This window comes from Myiozetetes cayanensis, unplaced genomic scaffold, assembly GCF_022539395.1.
Source record: "Myiozetetes cayanensis isolate MyiCay16 unplaced genomic scaffold, myiCay2020 scf5-8, whole genome shotgun sequence".
Lineage (NCBI taxonomy): Eukaryota > Metazoa > Chordata > Aves > Passeriformes > Tyrannidae > Myiozetetes > Myiozetetes cayanensis.
In genome coordinates, this window is record NW_026087742.1 from 1919435 (window position 1) to 1939530 (window position 20096).

Consider the following 20096-nt stretch of genomic DNA (forward strand, 5'->3'; position numbering starts at 1 on the left):
GCCACCAAGGGACTGGACTGGCAGTTTCACAAGAACAAAGTGGGGGAAAGTTGTACTTTTTCCCTTTCTTTTCCTTTCCTCCTCCTTACCCAAGACAGGATTTCTCCCTGCTCCTTCCCAGCTGTTGCTGCAGATGTTGAAGCCCAGCCCTGCTGCCATTCCTCCCCCTGCCTGTCTCTGTAGCACCGTCTGCTCACAAGAATTGAAATTCCAGTTAAATATCCGCCTCGACATTTCCCTCCTCCGCTGCTACAGAAGAATTCCAGGATGACACTCGGCAGCAGAATAACGAGGATAATTCTCACTGCGTTTGCACAGCCCACGAGATTCCTTTCTTCAGGACAGGAAGGAAAGTCCCGGGGCTGAGGACAGGAAAGTGAACCACGAGTTCAGCCCGTTTTGGTTTCCCTCTCGTGGGCTCAGCAGCGACATCCCCAGGGCAGCTCCTACACACATCAAAAGGCAGGATTCAGGCAGGGATTTAGAAAGCAGCCCCAAAATATATAAAACATTTCCACCAGTGGCCTCCAGCCTCCCAGTTTAAACCCCAGCTCTGCAAACACTTTCTGCAGAACTCCAAACATTTGTGTCCCGGCTTTTGGCCGGCCCTCTGCGAGACGTCAGCAGAGCCCAGCTGGAAAATCCCAACCCTAATCCAGCTGTTTTCCTCCTAACCCCACATGCAGAAAAGGATCAGCCTCAGCCCCACAAGTGCAGATGTGACTCATTTCCCACGCAGGGCACTGAGCTGCTCCTTTGCAAGTCCCAGTTTGAGTCTTGGACCGAGAGCGGAGCTGGAGAAAGCAGCAGATCCTGGGAAAACATGGGCTTCCTAATGAGGCCTTTTCCAGGCTGGAAACCTCAATCTACCCATCTGTGGGCATCTATAACCTCAGACACGTGAGATTTTCTGATCTCTGCACAAGATAAGTGCTTCTGTCATTTCCTGCAAGCAGCTTTGAGTGTTCCTCCCTCCACTTCCTCCAGAGGATTTAACACCCCTCACCTGGCTGAGCTCTTCATGTCACCCACTCAGTTTGAGTCACTGGGACTTTCTGGATGCTTGGATTTTAATAGGAATTCTCCTTTTCACTCACCCATTATGCACTGCGGGTCTGCATGTCCAAAGATCTGAAGGTCCAAGGCTTGCAAGGACCTAAAAGCTGCAAGAGCCGTGAGAAAGCTTTGGCCAGAAAGTGGCCAAAGCAGCAGGCAGGAGATTGCTCTGGGACACACGAGGTTACAGCTCCGGGAGAAACACTTCCCTTCCAAGGAGTTCACGGGCATTTTTAGAATCGCAGGATGGCTTGGGTTGAAGGGATTTTAAAGTTCATCTTGCTCCACGCTGTGCCACGCCCTCCACTAGAGCAGGTTGCTCCAAGCCCCGTCCAAGCTGGCCTTGAATGGGTGTGCAGCTTTTGGGCAGACCGTGGGGATGCAGTGGGACATCGAGGAGCCGCCTTGGAGGGGCGGGATAAAGATTCTCTGACCCTGGGATGGAGCAGGACGTGCAGCTGTGCCGGCTCGGAGCAGCTCCTAACGAGGTGCTGAGGGAGAGGAGTCGATAGATGGTGCTCTCCTGTCACGCAATATCCCAGCGTGATGTTCCTGCTGGAAGGGATGCCCACCTTTCCCTGCCTCTCTGTAGGCATGGGGGGTGAGGACGCCCCTCGTCCTGGCCATTTTGGGTGTGTCTCACACTCCTCTGCTCCTTTTCCCCACTCCCAAGGAGCTGTGACCTCACACCCCCCAAATAAACGGTGTTTTGTGGATTTCTAGTTCCCCCAGGACTGTCTGTGCACACCAGACAGCCTCCCTGGAAAGAGAGGAGCTCTGCAGCTGTAAAATATTAATAATATGGGTTTCCAATCCAATAATGCCTTCCTGAGACACTGCAGAGCCGATGAGAGCTGATAATGTTCGTTTTCCCTGCAGTGCATTATCTGGCTGGAGCAGCCCTGCTTGGGAGGACAGCTCAGGGTCACTTGGGCACAGAGAGTGTTGGGACACGCTGGTTTGGCTGCCTCCTGCTCAGCAAAACCTTTCTCTGCTGCCAGAGCTAATAAAGTGGTTGTTTAATTCTTATTTAATGAGCTTGTGCAGGGGAAGCAGATAATCTTCCCTTGGGAAACATCAAGTCCCTCTGCCCAGGGTGTCCTGTTGGTTGTCCTGTCCATCAGACCCCAACAAGGAATGCCAGGTGGAAAAAGTGGCTGTGCCTTTTCTATCCGTCAGACTCCAGCAAGGAATGCCAGGTGGAAAAAGTGGCTGTGCCTTTCTCTGCTCTTGCTGCACCTGAGTTGGAAAATGTCCCATTTGGGGATTTCATCTAAGAGCTCTTTGGGATGAAAAGAGAACAGGGAGCTCACCTAAGGTCTCTCCATCTCCCTTGATACTTTATATGATACTTTATATTCCCCTCAAATGTGACTTTGCAGCTGTCCTGGTCTCCAAGCTGCAGCTTTATGAAATCCAAGCGTGAATTTGTCCTGGAAAACCTCAGCTGTGTTTGTGCACCTGTTGGCAGCTGAGACAGCCCGTGACACCCGTGTTCAAGGCAGCCCTGGGAGAGCTGGGGGTTCTGCATGTCCTCAATCCTTGCCTCCCAAATTACTCAGAGCCAGGAGGACCCACCAGCAGGATCCTGCCCTGGTTCTCCGGGAAGGTCTGGTGGAAGGTGACCTGGCACCTGGGAGTGGAACTGGGCAGGCTCTGAGATCCCTCCAAACCCAAACCCTTCCATGATTTTATGATCTCCCTGCAGCACAGAGGCAGCCAGGGCCGGGGCCAACTCCATCCGTGGCACCGTGGGCACACACAGCTCACATCCCAAAACACAACCCAGACGTCCAAAGGCACCAGAAGAACCCCAAAGGCAGGAATCCCGGGTTTTCTTCTCAGCTTTCACTGGGGCCACCTGCTTGCGAGCCCCGTTTGTCCTCTGGAAACGCCTCAGTGCTCAGAGTAAGAGAGCACTGGGGAGACCTGTCGAAAAACAAATCATCCGGGGTTAGATAAACAAAATTTCCCTTTCACAAATCCCAGGATTGCCCCACAGCTTCAAAATGTACGGGAATAAATGCAGATGAAGCGAACTGAGTAAGAAAACGAATGCAAGGAAAATGCCCTGGAGGAACGGGACCCTTGCGGGGAGGGGAGAGGGGACTGGAGCCGGGGGATGGAGCGAAAGCCAAGCCCAGTTTGGACTGGGACTGTGCGAGCAGCTCCCACAAAGCCCTGGGTCAGCAAACCGCACGGGCAGCGCCGTCGGTTTGGGATTGCAGCTCCGGGAGGAGGCAAAAGCAAAAATAAAAGAAATCCTCTGGAAAGAGATTGCAAAAGTTTCAGCTGAAGCGTGCTCCGGTTTTTGAGATCGCAGCCGAAGCCCCACCTCCACACACCCATTCCCACCTCCAGCCCGGGGAGGAAAAGTGGTGAATGGTCCCAGCAGCTGCTGGCAGAGGAAAACTTTCGCTCCCAGCGCAGTGGGACCGGGATCAGCAGAGTCCTGGAACTGTGAGTATGGCAGCACCTGCTCGCTGCGAGGCGATGCTGAGGAGCACTGCGGTCCCGAGCTCGGGGGCTGCCTCCCGGCTTTAGGGGTTGGGAAAGGTGAAGTTTCTCAAGCTGCCTTTTTTTTTTTTTTTTTTTTTTTCCCCGGCTTGTTTTGCAGGACTCCTTGAGCCGCTTGAACTCGGGAGCTGGATTTTCTCACCAACTCAAAAGGTGAAGGGGAAAAACAAGGAGTGGTTACACGGCTGTTCCCTGCCGGTTTTCTCCACGTGTTTTGTCGCTTCCTCTGTGTGCTTATTTATTTCAGTTTGGTTTGTTTGTTTGTTTGTTTTCCCAGTGAGGCAGCTCCACTTATTTCTCCCTTCGCAGAGACTTTTCCCAGTGCCCGAGGCTGCCGCGCTGGGTTTCTTGTAAAGTTTTGCTCCTTCTGTTATGGCAACGCCTCTGTCCAGCGCAGATCTTGTGGAGATGCCAGGCGGGCATGGCCGTGACCTGTCCCTGGGCTGGCACAGGGGCTTCTCCAGCAGTGCATTGCTTGGGAGGGGAACCGATCCGCACAATCAAGGAATGGTGTGGGTTTGGAGGGACCTCAGAGCTCTCCCAGTTCCACCCCCGTGCCCGCAGCAGGGTCACCTCCCACCAGAACTTCCCAGCGATCAGGGCAGGATCCCGGTGGTGGTTCCACAAGGGTGACCTGACCTCCTGGCTCTGAGCAATTTGGGGGCAGGGGAAAGGGTTTAAGTCCGGGAAAAGGGGGAAGCCTTTGTGCTGGTGTGCAGGGAATCTGGGAGCAGCCCAGAGCCCACGGTGCTGGGTTGCATCCCCCTCTTTGTTGAGCTGCTCCCGAGAGGTGTGGGCTTCAACCTGGGGACAAGCCCCGTGTTCAGGGCTGAGCTTCTCCATGGGACTTTGGTCCTGTTAAAAATAGATCCTAAGCCCCCTTTCTCCGTGTTCTCTGGCTCCCAGTTTGCTCCCGGTGGTTCACTGGGGGTGCTGGTCTGCCCCGTGCTGCCTGCTCGGCAGCACATCCCAATTTTATCCCGAACCTGCTGCGTGTGCCCTGGATTGAGGCGGATGGAATGTTTGGCATTTCGAGCCGTGAAGTAGCTAAATGTGGACTTGAGGGATGGCTTGGGAGCTTCATTACCCATCTTTAGCCCCCAGGATTTGGAAAAGTTCATTTCCTAAAGAAATGGAGGAAGGGGATGGGGGGAATTTCTGGCTTGAAACGCGATTCAAAGACCGCGAGGCTCTGAAATGTCATCTGGGGGAAATTGATAGTGAGAAATCCCTGGACAAGCTCTACTCCCAGGGATGCAGGAAAGGGCTTGTTGCCGTCAGGCAGCTTGGCTGGGGCCAGATGTGGCTCCAGCTGCAGGCCTGGGGACTTCCAGAAAATAATCTCCATTTTCACTGGACTTTCTTGAACCAGTCTGAATGTGCCAGCCTGGAACTGCCCTGGGGGTGAACAGGAGATGCCTCTGGTAGCAGAAAGAAAAGAATGATACAGATGATTCCCATGGTACAGATGACTTTGCAGTCCATTCATATTAAATAATGGGAGAAGGACATGAATTAATTCCCCCTGCTGCCCGGAATATCCTGTGCCAGCTCCAGCCTCCAGTGGCTGCTCTGAACTGGGGCTTTGCTCTTTGTCCCAGCATTGCCCCAAAATGTCACCAAGTCTCTCCCACCCACAGTGTTTCCTCCTGGTCTTTGTAAGCAGCTCCTCTCTTGCTGACTCCAGAAGTTTCTCACTTCCTAAGCTCTGCTCAGTTCCCTTTCATGGCAGCAAGCATTTCCCTGTTCCTGCCCTTCCATCCATCCCTCTTGTGTGCAGGTGGCTGGCAGCGTTCCCAGCTCCTGGGGAAGCAGATCTCACTGGTCTCCCCCAGACTTTTGGGGACACTTTGCTTCTTTATCTCAGGGTTAGTGTGGAGGGAGGAGAAAAAAGCTGCCCTTGAATATCCTGTGGACAGAAAAGGACAGGAAGCAGGTGAACTGGAGTGTAAGTGCTCCTCGTGGAATACTCAGCATTTGTTGGGGAGCAGGCCCTGGCCCTGGGCAGAACACACGTGCAGATGGAGAATCCTGGGTTTGTTGGGATTTGGTTTTTTTGAAGCTATAGATAACACATAGCAAACATCCCTTGGATTGCTCCAGGAAGCCTCAGCTCCAGGGAGCTGCTGTGGTTTTCACTCGGGCTGTGTGTCCGAGGCACGAGGCTTTAGCAGTGGCTCCCGCTCTTCATTTTGCAAGAACTTCCCCTTCTAAAAGTTGGGTTTTTTCACTGGAGTGGCTGCATCTGTCGCTCACTGGAGCCACTCTGGCTCTGCCTGTTTCCTCCAGCTGCTCCAGGCACTGCCAAGTCTTACAGCTCTTCTAAAGGACTCAGACAAATTCCGTGTTTTTTCCTCAATCTTCACTCCTGTCCAAGCAGCAAGAAAGTACAGGGGAAGAAGAAATATCAGGAAGGTATTTATGGTGTATGAAACCCCAAATCAGGAAAACTCTGGTTTGGGATCAGACTTGTATTGGCAGGTGTTTTTCTGTAGAGCCAAGCACTGCCTGCAGCCCATGGAGAGGCAGGTGTCTTCTGGGGAGCAGGCTCTCCATACGTCATTCATCATTTTAACTCCTATCCAGGGGGTTTCATCTGCTGGACTTATTCCCTGCCAAACACACAGGAGGTGTTGCTAAAATAGAATATCCCCACTGAGGGCACCACCAGACATGGCTTTTCTGTAGCACTCACCACATCTGTCCGTCCCCAGCAGGAGCAGGTTCAGCATCTGGCACGATCCAGAGGAGAGGGCTGAGTTCTTTATTCGATATCCAGTGTAAAACCTTCCAGAGGAGGAGTAAAACTTGCAAAGCCACGAGATCCTGCCCTGGCAAATGTCCCTGAGCCGAGCTGCTCTCAGGCACAGCACAACTGCCAGCACAAGCAAACCCAGGGGTCACAAGGGCAGGAAGGGCAGGAGGTTTAATGGGATGCTGCTTGTGCACAGAATGGGATTCATCCTGTGAAAGCTTGGGAAGCAGCAGCAACACATTTGAGCAGGGAGTCTTGGGGAGGGAGCAGACCAGGATTGCTCCATAGCCCTGGGCAGATTTGAAAGCAAAACTGAGCAAGTGATTCATGGAATTATGCAATTCCCAGCCTCGCTGCTTATGTAACTGCACACAACACCTCCCTCGGCTGGAACCTCTGCCATTCCTTCCCTCTCCAGTGCTGCCTTTGGGTGCTTCACACTCTGGAAGGGAAAGTCAACCCAGCCCAGTGATGGGACTGCCTTGCAAGGATGCAGGAATGGAAGGAGAGCAGCCCTGGGAAGGGTTTGGGGGATGAAAAGCTGGACATGACCTGTCCATGTGCTCTGGTACCCAGAACCCCCCGTGCCCTGGGCTGATCCCACAGCGTGGGCAGCAGGGGAGGGGGGGATTCTGCCCCTCTGCCCCCTCAGGTGAGACCCCCCTGCAGAGCTGCTCCACCCCTGGGAACAACAGCACAAGGACCTGGAGCTGCTGGAGAGAGTCCAGAGGAGGCCACAGAGCTGCTCCCAGGGCTGGAGCCCCTCTGCTCTGGAGCCAGGCTGGGAGAGCTGGAGGGTTCACCTGGAGAAGAGAAGGCTCCAGGGAGACCTGAGAGCCCCTTGCAGGGCCTAAAGGGGCTCCAGGAGAGCTGGAGAGGGACTGGGGACAAGGGATGGAGGGACTGCCAGAGGGCAGGGTTAGATGGGATATTGGGAAGGAATTGTTGGCTGTGAGGGTGGGGAGGCCCTGGCACAGGTTGCCCAGAGAAGCTGTGGCTGCCCCATCCACAGGGGATGTTGTGAGAGGTCCCATCTCTGTTTTGGTACCACCAGGTGAGCTCCAGCTCCTTCACCACATCTGGAGCAGGTGAGGACCCTTCCAAGAAGGGCTCCAGCACCTGGCAGGGTGTGCCAAGGAGGGAGGGAACTCTGTGAGACCTGGTCACAGAAATGGGGAGGAGGGTTTCATCCTTCCCAAGTCATGGGGGTCAGGGCTGGCAGGGACCTGTGGAGGGCAGCCAGTCCTGCCCTGTGCCAGAGCAGAGCTGGAGCCTCTCCCTCATCGCCTCTGTTTGCATGCCATGGGTTTCAACACCAGTTTTCCCCTTTCTTCTAATCTCTTAAACTGAAGCAACATTGTTCTTTTTATCTAACTTCTTCTGAGGTTTCTGGGATGTGTCACCCCAGCCCATTTCTCCTTACAGGGAATCACTGAGCTGGGCTAATCTCATTTTCACTTTCTTTCTGCCAGTTTGTTCAAGACAGACACAGCTTTTTGAGCACATCCCTTTGCTCCTTCCCCAGTCTTTTTGTCCATGGTGTGTGCCCACTGTTCTTTTCCTCCTGTTGTGTTGTAAAGCCTCTTTGTCCCCCACGTTTTCCAAAGCAGCTTCCCCTTTAACACAGGCACGCTCACAAACACACACACTCTGACGCCATCCCAGCTTTACTGCCAGTGAATGAAAATTATCCTGCAGGAGGAAGACAGATTAGGGAATATTTGCTGGCATTTCAACTCCCCTGCTGGGATTTAATTTGCTGTGTTACATTCGCTGTTATTTACTCGTGCTCCGCTGAGCCCAGCGGGTGCTTTTCCTTGCTCAGCTGGCAGGAGCTGCCATTAATAAAGCCATTGGATAGATTGATGTCCTTGGGAATGGGGACAGGACGCTGGTGGCACCGAGCCTGGTCCCTCGCTGTGGCAGCCAGGGCTGTTGTGCAGGTCCCAGAGAAGCTGGGAGAGGTTTGGAGGGATTTCTGCTGCCCTGGTGTCAAGGAAAGGGCAGAGTGGGGACAAGTGGAGCACCTTAATCTGTGCTGCAAATGTTTGTGGGATTATCTCAGGTATGGGCATGGACAGGACAAGGGGGAATGGCTTCCCACTGCCAAAGGGCAGGGTTAGATGGGATTTTGGGATGGAATTCTTCCCTGTGATTGTGGTGAGGCCCTGGCACAGGTTACCCAGAGGAGCTGTGGCTGCCCCATCCCTGGAAGTGTCCAAGGTCAGGTTGGATGGGGCTTGGAGCAACCTGGGACAGCAGAAGGTGTCCCTGCCCATGGCAGGGGGTGGGACTGAGTGGGCTTTAAGGTCCCTTCCAGCCCAGACCAGTCTGGGATTCTGGGATCTTTCATCAGTCCTCCCTCTCTGCTCTTTCTTAGCATCACTTTTCCTTTTGGCATCATTGTTTTCAGCATGACTTTCTTGATACACATTTGGAAAAGCCCTGCTGGGAGGGGTACCAGGGTGGTGGGGGATTGTTGAACTGTTTTCCATCTGTGTTTATGTCCCCAGGCTCTGCACAGATGGGGGTTATTCCCCTGCTCTGCCTCTTTGCAGTGAGGAGATGTCAGGCAAGCAAGGCTGGAACTACTGGCAATGTTTTATGGCACCACTCGGTGTGGGACTGAGCTGCTGCCCCTCCAAGCTGAGCTCCCCGTGCCCACTCCAGCCTGGGTTTGTCATGCCAGGCCCTGCCTTTCTGAGGGCTGCAGTGACCCGAGACAGAGGTGGGGAGAAAACAGGGTTTGAGGACAAATCTTTCACCAGCTGATGGATCTGCAGCATCAGGCACCTTTGCTGTCTGAACAACACTTGCACTGACAGCATCAGAGGTGACCCTGGTGACACCTGGCCACCTGTGCATCACCCCACCAGGCTCCCAAACACACCAGTTGGGCATGGACAGTCCCTCCTTGATTTATTTCCCCCCTGCACATGGGGGAACATATCCCTTCCCATCTGTGTCTGCCACAGCCTGGACCAGGGTCAGCTCCCTCCTCACAGTGCCTCAGACTCCCAAAAACGCTTTGCAAAATGCCTCAGCCTTGGGAAAAGTCAGACCCTGCTGTCCCAACCCGCAGCCTCTGCCTGGCCCTGGTCACCCCCTGCTCCCCAAACACTTCTGGCAGGTAGATGGGATGGTATCTATTCCCTGGCTTGTTCCTGGGGAAGCTGAGATGGGAAGTAGCTGGTTCTGGGATTGGAGACTTGGACCATCAGGGAGCTGAGGGCTGCAGATCTGATACAGGCAGGTGTGTCCTCCCCAGTCCCCTTGGTTTTGCTCTTCCTGCTCTCTCCTTCCTCTGACCTGGGGATATCTTCTGGGATTTACCATCTCACCCCTCCTTTTCCTCCTTCCCCAGCCCACAGCACTGATCCTGTTCTGCCTCCTTCCTGCAGAGGAGCAGATTCACTCACACCTCTTGACCTCACCTGGGAGAAACTGCATTGAATGAGAATTAGCCTTCTTTCCAACCAGAGGTGGAGAAAAACGTGGCTCTTGCCAAGCCAGTGCCATTCCCAGAGGATGCTGCCACAACTGGGCTCGATCCAGCCAAAGGGAACTCAGACTGACCTGTGTGTGCTTCTCACTTCCTGCAATTTTTTTTTTTAAAATCAGTTAAATCTTATCTGCCTTTTTGTTTGATCTGCTCGTTGTCCTTTGTGCTGGATCAAAGTACTTTTCTGCTTCCTCCCATTCTTTAAGGAGCGATGTGGATGAACGGCATTAAATACATTTATTCTCATTCTGAACTGCTTGGGCAAAGCTCTGGCAGCATTTGAGATCCCTGCTGAGCATTTCCCTTCGGGAAGCAGCCGCATCATCCCCTCTTCCACAGGTAAAACACTGGAAGCAGGACACCTCACTGGAGTGAGGGGGAAGGTGTGGATGAGTGGGATGGATGGAGCCAGACCTGGCTGTGCCTCCTTGGCTGCTGACAGATGGTGCAGGTGTGCAGGTTGTCCTTGATCCAAAGGCTGTCCCTGGGGAAAGAAGAACTGAGTTTCTCCAGAGCAGTGTGGGAAATCTGGGGGCATTCTGGTGCACAGCAAAGGGTGAGGGGCTTTTACCCCCTGCTTGGGCAGGAATGAGAGAAAACATTTCTACTGGTGCTTTCCAGCATTTTCTTCTCCCAAGAGGACTCTGAAAGCTGATTATGGAAGAGCTTGGACTAATCCCAGGTGTTAAAGGGTGGGTTAAAGGATGCACACATTTAAAGCAGGGCCTGGAAAGGATGGGCAGGAGGACTGAAATACTCCAGCACCCCGTGAGATTTGTGGTTTGCAGGTCTAAGTAAATGCATGTGTGGTGAGGAGGCCTGGCAAGGACATTAACACAGTTAACCAGGGCATTAAACCTGCAGTGGTTCCCAGCTTCATGAAATCCAGGCTTAGGCTCCTCTTGGCATCCTCCCTTTGGTTTTCCACCCTTTTTTCTTCCCATTGTGTCACCCCTGAGCTTTCGAGGGGCTCAGTGGCTGTAATTAATTCCTCCTAATCCTGTTCCAGAGTCAGGATATCACACCCCCTGGGCTGGATCCAGGCAGGTGCTTTTGCTCCAGCACTGCAGAACCCTCCAGGGATTCAGGAGAGCTCTTTGTGGCCGCTTTAATTTATGATCAAATTCACTTTATTGATCCTACCCTGGATTTTGTTGCAGCAATATCTCTTGAAATGGGGCTGAGGGCAGCAATTGCTTTGTGCAGAGGATGCTGTGGAGCTCGTAACTCAGGGATGAGCAGGGCCCCACTGGAATTTACCTCTCCTGTGCACTGTGCTTAAGGGTTTATAAACACCACAGTTTAAGACAGTCTCCTCCTGCTAGAATTTACATCAACCCCTGCATTTGTTAATTTGTTTGAGGCTACGGGTCCTCGCTCCTTTGCTTCCCATCATGGGGGAAATGGAATTACACGAAATAATAATGGAAAGCCTTTCACCCCATTTGCCTTGGTGCTTGCAGAGATGAAAACATCTATTAGAGTGTGCTGAATTGAAAGCCTAATGGCTTTAACGTGCCTCCAAACAATGCAGCTTCCTGAGTGGGAAGCCTAAAATTCCAACGTGGGCCACTCAGGGAGCAGAGAGTGAGGGTCCAGAGAGCAGGGAAGGAGGTAAACAGCGCAGGGAAGGGGGTGGGGTGGCTTCCCACCCTGTTTCTTTGCACTGTTAAATTTAGGTGCCCATTTCTCCAGCCCATTTACATCCTTCAGTGCCCTTTTCCCCTTGGTTGCCTGTTTCTCCAGCCCATTTGCTCCCTCAATGCCCTTTTGTCCATCTCACTGAGATCCCTCTGGATGCCCCTTTTTCCAGCCCATTAAGGTCCCTCAGCACCCATTTCTCCGTCCCTTTGAGATCTCTCTGGATTCCCATTTCTCCAGCCCCACTGAGATCCCTCAGTGCCCATTTCTCCAGCCTGGTGAGGTCCCTCTGGACAGCAACACAACCATCAGCTTTGCCAGTTGCTCCTCCCAGTCTTTTTTCTGTGCTTTTCTATCTGCACTCTGCCTCCTCACCTGGGTCATCGTTCAGGATGCCAGATAACCCCAGATCACGTTTACACCTCTTGCCCTTGTTTCTGTGGCACAGCATTCAACCTCCCAGGCCTGCTGGTGAACAGTGTTTTGCAGGGCTGCTTTTGTTGCTTCAGGGAGGAATGAAACCCAGGAATAATTAGCGGTTTCTCGTGCTTGTTGTGTGGGTGGTCGCAGAGCACAACAACATCTCGCCGTGCTGAGCAAGGGCGATCCAGGCAGAGGAACTGAGCATTGTGCTGGGTGATTTATTTTGGCAGGCCCAGCAGGATGACGAGCACAGCTCCCAGGAGCAGCTACCCGGATCCGACGCGGAAAACGCGCTGCAGGAGCCCGTTTCTGAGTATCAAGGTAAATGTGCTTCCTGTGATTATCCTGCTTCCTGCAACGCCCCCTCGGGGTTCCTGGCCTGGCAAAGAGGAGTTTGTCCTTCTGCAGGAGGCCTTGAGAGGGTTTCTGATTACCAGGTGTGTTTGGAAAGTTTCCCGTGTGCTTCCTGTGGCAGAGGCACAGTTTGATGTGGAGCTGCCTCCATCCTAGAGTGAGTGGTGGGACAGCAAGGTTGAAATGCATATTTAACTTCCAGGTTTTGCAGTATTTAACTTCATGGAAGCACAGAATGGTTTGAGTTGAGTGGGACCTTAAAGTTCATCTCATTCCACCCACTGCCATGGGCAGGGACACCTTCCACTATCCCAGGTTGCTCCAACCTGCCCTTGGACACTCCCAGGGATCCAGGGGCAGCCACAGCTTCTCTGGGCAGCCTGTGCCAGGGCCTCCCCACCCTCACAGCCAAGAATTCCCTCCCAATATCCCATCTAACCGTGCTCTGTGTCAGATGGAAGCCGTTCTTCAAAGTCTTGTGGCCTCCTGGACTTGGTGCAACCCCAGGTCCTCCCGGTGAGCGCTTGAAGAGCTCTGCAGAACTACAGGCTGGACCTGGGGTGGCTCCCTCTGTCCTGCAGCATCTGCTTTGTTCCCTTTTGGCTCAATAATTGCGTTTTATCAGTAATTAAGAGTATTAATTAACTACTACATTCAGTGTAGTAGTTTGCCTGGCTTGTTAGAGAGTCTCACCAGGCTGTAGAGTGAAAGGTGACAGCTGGTGTTAAAGGCTTAAGATGCCTCTTAAGTGAGACTTGTTTTCACCCCCAAGGCAGAGCTGACCATGCATTATCCTCACACAGTTATCCTCAGCACAGGATGTTTTCCCCAGATCTCTTGGTTGTTGTTTTTTTTTCAAGAACTTAGGTCACCCTGTCCGGTTTCTAAATGACTTCCTCAGAAAACAAAACTTCCAGCGCAGGGTTTCAGTGTCTCTTGCAGAAACACAAAACCATTGCACAATGTGGTTTATGTGTTTGAAGTGGCTTGAGGACCAAAAATCACAGCCCTGCAGTTTGTACATGTATTTATATCTCCAGAGAGTGTGTCACAAAAACTGGTTGCCACGTGTCAAAATGCAACTGAAGGGCATAACTAAAAACTGGCTTGTTTTGGCTTCAAGGAGAATTAAAATTGAGATAAGATATTGGGAAGGAATTCTTGGCTGGGAGGGTGGGGAGGCCCTGGCACAGGTTGCCCAGAGAAGCTGTGGCTGCCCCTGGATCCCTGGAAGCGTCCAAAACCAGGATGGATAGGGCTTGGAGCAACCTGGGATAGTGGAAGGTCTCCAGGGGTTAGAACTGGATCATCTTTAAGGTCCCTTCCAACTACACGCCCAACCAAACTGGTTTGGATTAAACTTGGACCAGGCTGGTTCCTCCCAGCCCTGTTTTCTGTAAGCACAGCCCAGGGCACAGGGGTTTATCATGTGCCAAGGCACAAAACCCTTCCTTAAAATAGCAGCCAAAGTCTCCCAAACACATGGAAGCAGCGTGACAGGGACTTCCCTGTGTCAGCTGGGGCAGGACAGTGTGTGCAGCTTTCAGAGCCCCCATGGGGAGGATTTGTTGCCAAACTGCACAGCCAACACTGGAAACAAATGGAACCTTTATGAGAAGGTTTTTTTTTGGACCACCAAGAGAGAGGAGGTGTTGGTGTTTAATCCCCAGGTCTGCAGTTTACTGGCTGCAGATTGAGTGTGTTTCTCTGTTCTCTTACAACATGTGGGGTGGGAGCAGCAACACCTCACCAACGTGGTGCAGGGCTTAGCAGAGCAAAACCTGCAGGAATACACTAAAAATTATCTAGAAAAGCAGAAAAGCAGCAAATTTGATCAGAGAAGCTCGTCCTTGGACGTGTGGCAGAGTGGAAAGGCACTTATCCCAGAGCTGGCTGGGTGGGGGGGGGTGTGGACAGTGGAGGAGGTTGCTCTGCACCCTGGCACTGCAAGGGGGTTATTTTTGGTACCAAGCACCCCCTGTCCCTACTCCAGATGTTTGGTGTTACCTCAGCACAGACTCTCCTATTAATGCTTCACAGATGTTTATTTTAAAAAGCCATTTCGAAACCTCTCCCTTCCTTCCTCCTCAGCCTACGGAAGTGCTCCTGTGGATTCTCCCAGTTGTTTTAATTCTGCTGACCTAGAGGGGAGATGTTACAAGCAGGTCTCGGCCTTTCCACGGCAAACAGGTGCCAGGTGGCTGAGCTGGGGGTTGTTTCTGGGAGCAGCCAGCTCTGGGGCTGCTGTGAGGACACAGGACTTGGGAAAAGGCTGGTGTCTGCAGACCCAGGTCAGCTGCTGGGGCAGCCCATCACACCCAGGCCAGCCCCACCAGTCCAGCAGATCTAAAGTTTAGGAGTCTGTCCCTTCTTTCTCAGGCAGAAAACCAGCTGTGCTGTGGTCTGATGGCTGACAGCAAACAGACCTCTGGAGCCACAACTGGGGGCCTTGCCTGGTGCTGACCCCAACCCACTGCAGGTCCTTTGCAGGGCCCTCTCTCTTTTCTGTGCTTTTCTCTGCCTGGATGGGAGGATAAACCACCAGATTCCCAACCCATTTTTGACCTCCTGAGCTGCAGAGGATGTGGGGCAGTGCTGGGCAGCTGCTGGGCTGATGTAAACCAGTATGACGTGAAGGTCCTGGATTTGGATGCACACTGGGCTGTGGATGCCTGGAATAAATGAATCCGGCTTCAGCCTTTCCATTCTGAGCTCATGCGTTCAGGGAACAGAGCCTGGACATAGCCAGTGTCTTGTAGGAGTTTTAGCAGAGCTGGCTCTGGGGAAGCTTTCCTTTGGCTGGGTGACATCTTCCCGGTCCAAACACGTTGCACCCTTCAGTGGTGACATGAGCCTGGAAGGGGGAAGGTCCTGGATTGTATCCTGGTTTTCGTGTTACCCACCCATCACTTGGGGTGGTGGTAACCCCAGCACTGCAGTTCTCAGGGACCCAGGGGGGGCTTGACCATCCTCTCTGTCCCTTTCTGTGCTGTAAATACTCCCCTGGCTGACAGAGCAGCCCAGTTTGGCAGTGATCCCACTCCAACTCTGGATCAGAAGGAGACGTAGCAGAAACCCAGGCCAGGCTGAGCAGCTCCTCTGGGTGAGGCTGCTCTGTGGTGCAAAACACTCAGAGCTGGAGCAGTGCCCTGCTCTGGTCAGCAAGTGGGTAAAGATCTGCAAAAAGCAGTGCCCTGAGGGTTTGGGCATCACCCAAGGCTGAGGCAGCAGATGATGGAAGGACCCAGAGGCATCCAGCCTGTCCTGCAGTGAGATGGGTGGTCTGCCTCTCCCACATGTGGAGGGCCATGCTGGGGAAGGAGATGACTTGCCAGCTCCTTTCCTTTGCTGGGTACTTCGCAGAGCTGTGGATAAAGGGGAGGTCCATCCCTCCCCTTCCCTCCTTGGACAGGTCACTTGGCACTTGGGAAATGCTTCTGTGAGAGGACCAGGGAGATGGACTCTGCTCTCTGTGGGGCAGCTCGAGCCACGTGTTTCCCTGGGCAGCCCAGCACCTGCACACCCCAAACTCTGGAGGAGATGAGGTCAGATTATCTTCTGGGAGAGGATGGACTTTGGCAAGGTTTCCTCCTGGAAATGGAGAAGAACCATCACATTTTCCGAAGGAGATGTCCTTTACATCCAGGGCTTTGCAAGAGGGAAAGGAAAACAGTCTGAATTATTCTCCCTGGCCTTCTCCTGGTTTTCTCTGAAGAAGTTGTTTGTTGCTGTGTTTGGAAGAGCTCGTTCCTGTCCCAGGATTGCTCCCAGCATTAGGGGATGGCTGCTGCCTCTTGGCTGGATGGGAACAGGAATTGTGCAACCTCCCACTTGTGCTTGCGGATCTTAGGGACGAGGCCAACACAAACAAGCATCATCCCGACCGAAACAATGTGTCTGTCCAAAGCCACTTTTCATCTGAAGAAATTACACCCTCCTTGCAGATCCTGACCCCATTGTTATTTTTGGCAGAGCACTATGTCATGTCCCTATTAATTTCAGAAGATTTCACCGATGGCAGAGCAGGGATAATATTTCAAAGGCTCGTGGTCAAAGGTTTACGTTCGGTAACCGCGCCTTTCTCTGGAGATGCGGTTTGTTGTGCTGCAGCTCTCAGTGACCGTGCTGGATGCTCTTCTCTTTCTGTGTCGGCAGTTCTTTGTGTTCTGCCACGGGCTCCTGCAGCTCTCCCAGCTCCTGGTCTCCGGCTACCTGAAGAGCTCCATCTCCACCATCGAGAGACGGTACGGCCTCTCCAGCCGGACCTCGGGGCTGCTGGCTTCCTTCAACGAGGTGAAACCAGCTCTCCTCTCCCGCTCTCCCCACGCTCCCCCTCGCTCCCCCGTGGGATCTCTCGCTCTCTGTGTCCTGCTGCAGGTGGGCAACACGCTGCTGATCGTCTTCATCAGCTACTTCGGGAGCCGGGTGCACAGGCCCCGTTTCATCGGCGCCGGCGCCATCCTCGTGTCCCTGGCCGGGTTCCTCATGTCCCTGCCCCACTTCCTAACCGGGCCCTACGAGTTTGACAAGTCTGTTGCCAGTAAGTGCTCCAGGAACTTATTTTGGGCCTTTTGGGGATGGGAAGGGGAAATAATAGGATGCCAGAATGGTTTGGGTTGGAAGGGACCCTAAACCCCATCCATTTCCGTGGGCAGGAACACCTTCTACTGTCCCAGGTTGCTCCAAGCCCTGTCCAACCTGGCCTTGGACACTTCCAGGGATGGGGCAGCCACAGCTTCTCTGGGCAACCTGTTGCCAGGGCCTCACCACCCTCATGGCCAAGAATTCCTTCCCAACATCCTACCTAACCCTGCCCTCTGGCAGTGGGAAGCCATCACGAAATTCCCTTCCCTAGGGAGGCTGGGAGCTGCAAGTTTGTCCTCAAGGAATTTTATTTTTCTGAGAATGAAACCATCTCAGTCCTGAGAGGCAACAGCTGGTGGTGGGAAGCAGAGCCAGGGGACATGGGAACCCTGGAACCACAGGAAAGGGCATGAAAACAGTCAGGCTGTGCCTCTGGTGGCCCTTGCTGTCTGCAGTGAGGGAGTGCTGGTTTCACACCCAGCTTCTCCTGTTTCTCCAGCCTCACCTGTCTTCCCCTGTCTAGCTGAGCTTGAGGGAATGCTTTGAGGTTTTAGACCCCACCAGAAAATCAGCCTCCCATGAGGAACATCCAGGTCTAAGTCACTCAAGGAGGGAACAGGCCAGGGTGAATTTGGGATTTTCTCCCTGAAAGAAAGTGAAGAGATGAGAAAATTAAAAAAAAGGAGCAAAGCACTTTCTTGTTACCTCCCCAAATCTCCAAAATCTTTTGCTCCAGCAAATCTTTTAGAAGCTTCCTCTGGCTCAGCAGAGGGAGCTCAGCTGGTTCACACAGGAAGGATCTGTTTGTCCAAAGCCACTTTTCAGCTGAAGAAAGGCACCGCTTTCCAACAGGCACCAGGGGAAGACTTAATAGGTGAATAAGCCATGGCTGCAATCAGGATGCTAATGACAGTTTGGAAACAATTAGCCACCTCTTGGTGCAGGTGACCCCATGTCTGAGCACTCAAGAGTTCCACAGGATTTAGGGGATAACCATGGAAATCCTGCTAAAAGCACCCCCTCCTCCCACCCAGTATTTTGAGGAAGATAAGGTGCTGGAATCAGCATTTTCACTTGGTAAGCCTTTTCTGGGTACATGAGTTCTCATTTCTTGAGTAGCTGTTCACAAAATCTGCAGTTTTGCTCATTTACCTTTCTTGGAAGGAATACCGAAGGTCCTGGAAGTGACCTCAGCACCACTTCTTCAGTGGAGGTGGTTTCTCACGGCATGTGCATCCATCTCTGTGAACATCTGAACAGTAACCTTTGCACTCGCTTTGGATTTTATCCCACACAACATCTAAGGATAGGATAAGAATGTGGAGCTGCTTCAGCAAGTCCAGAGGAGGCCATGGAAATGCTCAGAGGGCTGGAACTCCTCTGCTCTGGAGCCAGGCTGGGAGAGCTGGGGGGGTTCACCTGGAGAAGAGAAGGCTCCAGGGAGACCTGAGAGCCCCTTGCAGGGCCTAAAGGGGCTCCAGGAGAGCTGGAGAGGGACTGGGGACAAGGGATGGAGGGACAGCACACTGGGAATGGCTTCCCACTGCCAGAGGGCAGGGTTAGATGGGATATTGGGAAGGAATTGCTGGCTGGGAAGGTGGGGAGGCCCTGGCACAGGTTGCCCAGAGAATCTATGGCTGCCCCATCCCTGGAAGCATCCAAGGCCAGGGTGATTCTCTGATCTCCCGAGTCACTCCCCACGTGCTCCTGTCTTTGGGAAGCTCTTTCTCCAGACCAAGCCCCTCAGACCTGTTCCCCTCCTCACCCACAGGCACGTTCAGCAACACCACCGACCTGTGCCAGCCCGGGCCCCGGGGAAACCTCAGTGATGCCAGCTGCACCCCCCGAGCCAGCAGGGAGAACCACGAGGTTCTCCTGGTCATGTTCATCGCCCAGGCCCTGCTGGGCATCGGTGGCGTCCCCATCCAGCCCTTTGGGATCTCCTACATCGACGACTTCGCCAGCGAGAGGAACTCCCCCCTCTATCTGGGTAAGGCAGCCAGGATGAGACTGGTGGCAAGGCTTCAAGCTTGGACAAGCCTCAGGCAGAACCTGGAGTGATGGAAAACATGATTTGAGGGAAATGCTGGGATTTTGGGCCTGAGGGTGATAACCTGGAGACAAGACTTAGTAACCATGTCCTCCTCCAAAAAGGCTTCAGGAAGGCAAAGAGGAATAATCTATGTTCTCAAAAGGCAGCAATGGGTTTAAGGTGCAGCAATGAAGACTCTTTTTAGACATTAAGAAAAATTGCAGGAAGCTAAAAACTAAAAAAATAATCCAAAATTCAAAAATTTTTAAGCATTATTACAAAATTATAGGAAGCATCTTGGAGATGGGAGAGTATCCTTCAGCAGAGGGGTGCTAGAGAACAGCTTGGGCACAGGCCTAGAAGGGATGTGGTAGGGTGGTGAGATGAACAAGGTGATCCTTGCAGGTCCTTCTACTCCTTTTCTGGTGAATAACATTGAATTGAATTAAGTTGAATTGAACTGAACTGAACTGAATTGATTTGAATTGAATGGAACAGCAAAGGTGGTCACTGTCAAAAAAAACCTGAAGCACAACATCAAATTTTGATCTGGTGGCTGATTCAAACCTCTGAACCACAGCTGAAATGATCACATGTAAGGCAGGAGTTGAATCTCACACGTGTTGATATGTTTTTAATCAGTAATTCACGTAGTGGAGTCCACTGATAACTTTTATCTCCTTGACCTTGTAAAGAATCTCGGTGTTTCCCGGATTTCTTATGCCGAGAGGCACATCTTGTTCCTGGGCGTATTCCAGTCTTTCTAGGAGGCTGAAGAAGAGTGGCAGGGAAGGTCTGAGCCTTGCAAAACCTTTCCTTTGAAGGGAGGATGGGACTGTTGTTCTGTGAGAGGGGGAGATGAGGAAGCTGTCAGGAAAATAGTCTGTGCTGGAGGTGGACACGGAGGAGCCTGGTCCTGCCTGGAGGCACCTCCTGTCCCTGTGGTCCTTTCCCACAGGGTTGAGCCCTCTCTGCTCTCATCCCTCTGCAGGAATCCTGTTCTCTGTGACTGTCATTGGGCCAGGGGTGGCCTTCATGCTGGGCTCTGCCATGCTGCAATTCTACGTGGACATCGACAAAGTCAGCGGAGGTGAGTGAACATGCCCTGGGAGGGATCTTGGAGCAGAATTCCAGGAATTTTTTGCCATATGCCAGCACCACTGGCAGGAGTGTTTTGCTGCCAACCAGCAGTGGGGATGTGGAGGACAACCAAAACCCAGGGAGATACATGA

At 52.8% G+C, this 20096-nt stretch overlaps 1 protein-coding gene across 2 annotated transcripts in view; it reads left to right on the plus strand.

Moving 5' to 3' along the window:
• Positions 1 to 3299: 3299 nt before the first annotated feature.
• SLCO2B1 (solute carrier organic anion transporter family member 2B1) overlaps positions 3300 to 20096 on the plus strand; it is a 37139-nt gene continuing 20342 nt past the window's right edge. The window contains exons 1-6 of one of the 2 annotated variants that reach the window (XM_050333467.1): positions 3300 to 3516; positions 12125 to 12215; positions 16404 to 16541; positions 16626 to 16788; positions 18604 to 18822; positions 19856 to 19954. In XM_050333467.1, coding sequence (XP_050189424.1) covers positions 12135 to 12215; positions 16404 to 16541; positions 16626 to 16788; positions 18604 to 18822; positions 19856 to 19954 — 700 coding nt within the window. In that variant the 5' untranslated portion in view covers positions 3300 to 3516; positions 12125 to 12134. Of the gene's footprint in view, positions 3517 to 10154; positions 10170 to 12124; positions 12216 to 16403; positions 16542 to 16625; positions 16789 to 18603; positions 18823 to 19855; positions 19955 to 20096 lie in introns of those variants that run through there. The other variant, XM_050333468.1, reaches the window with a different exon arrangement.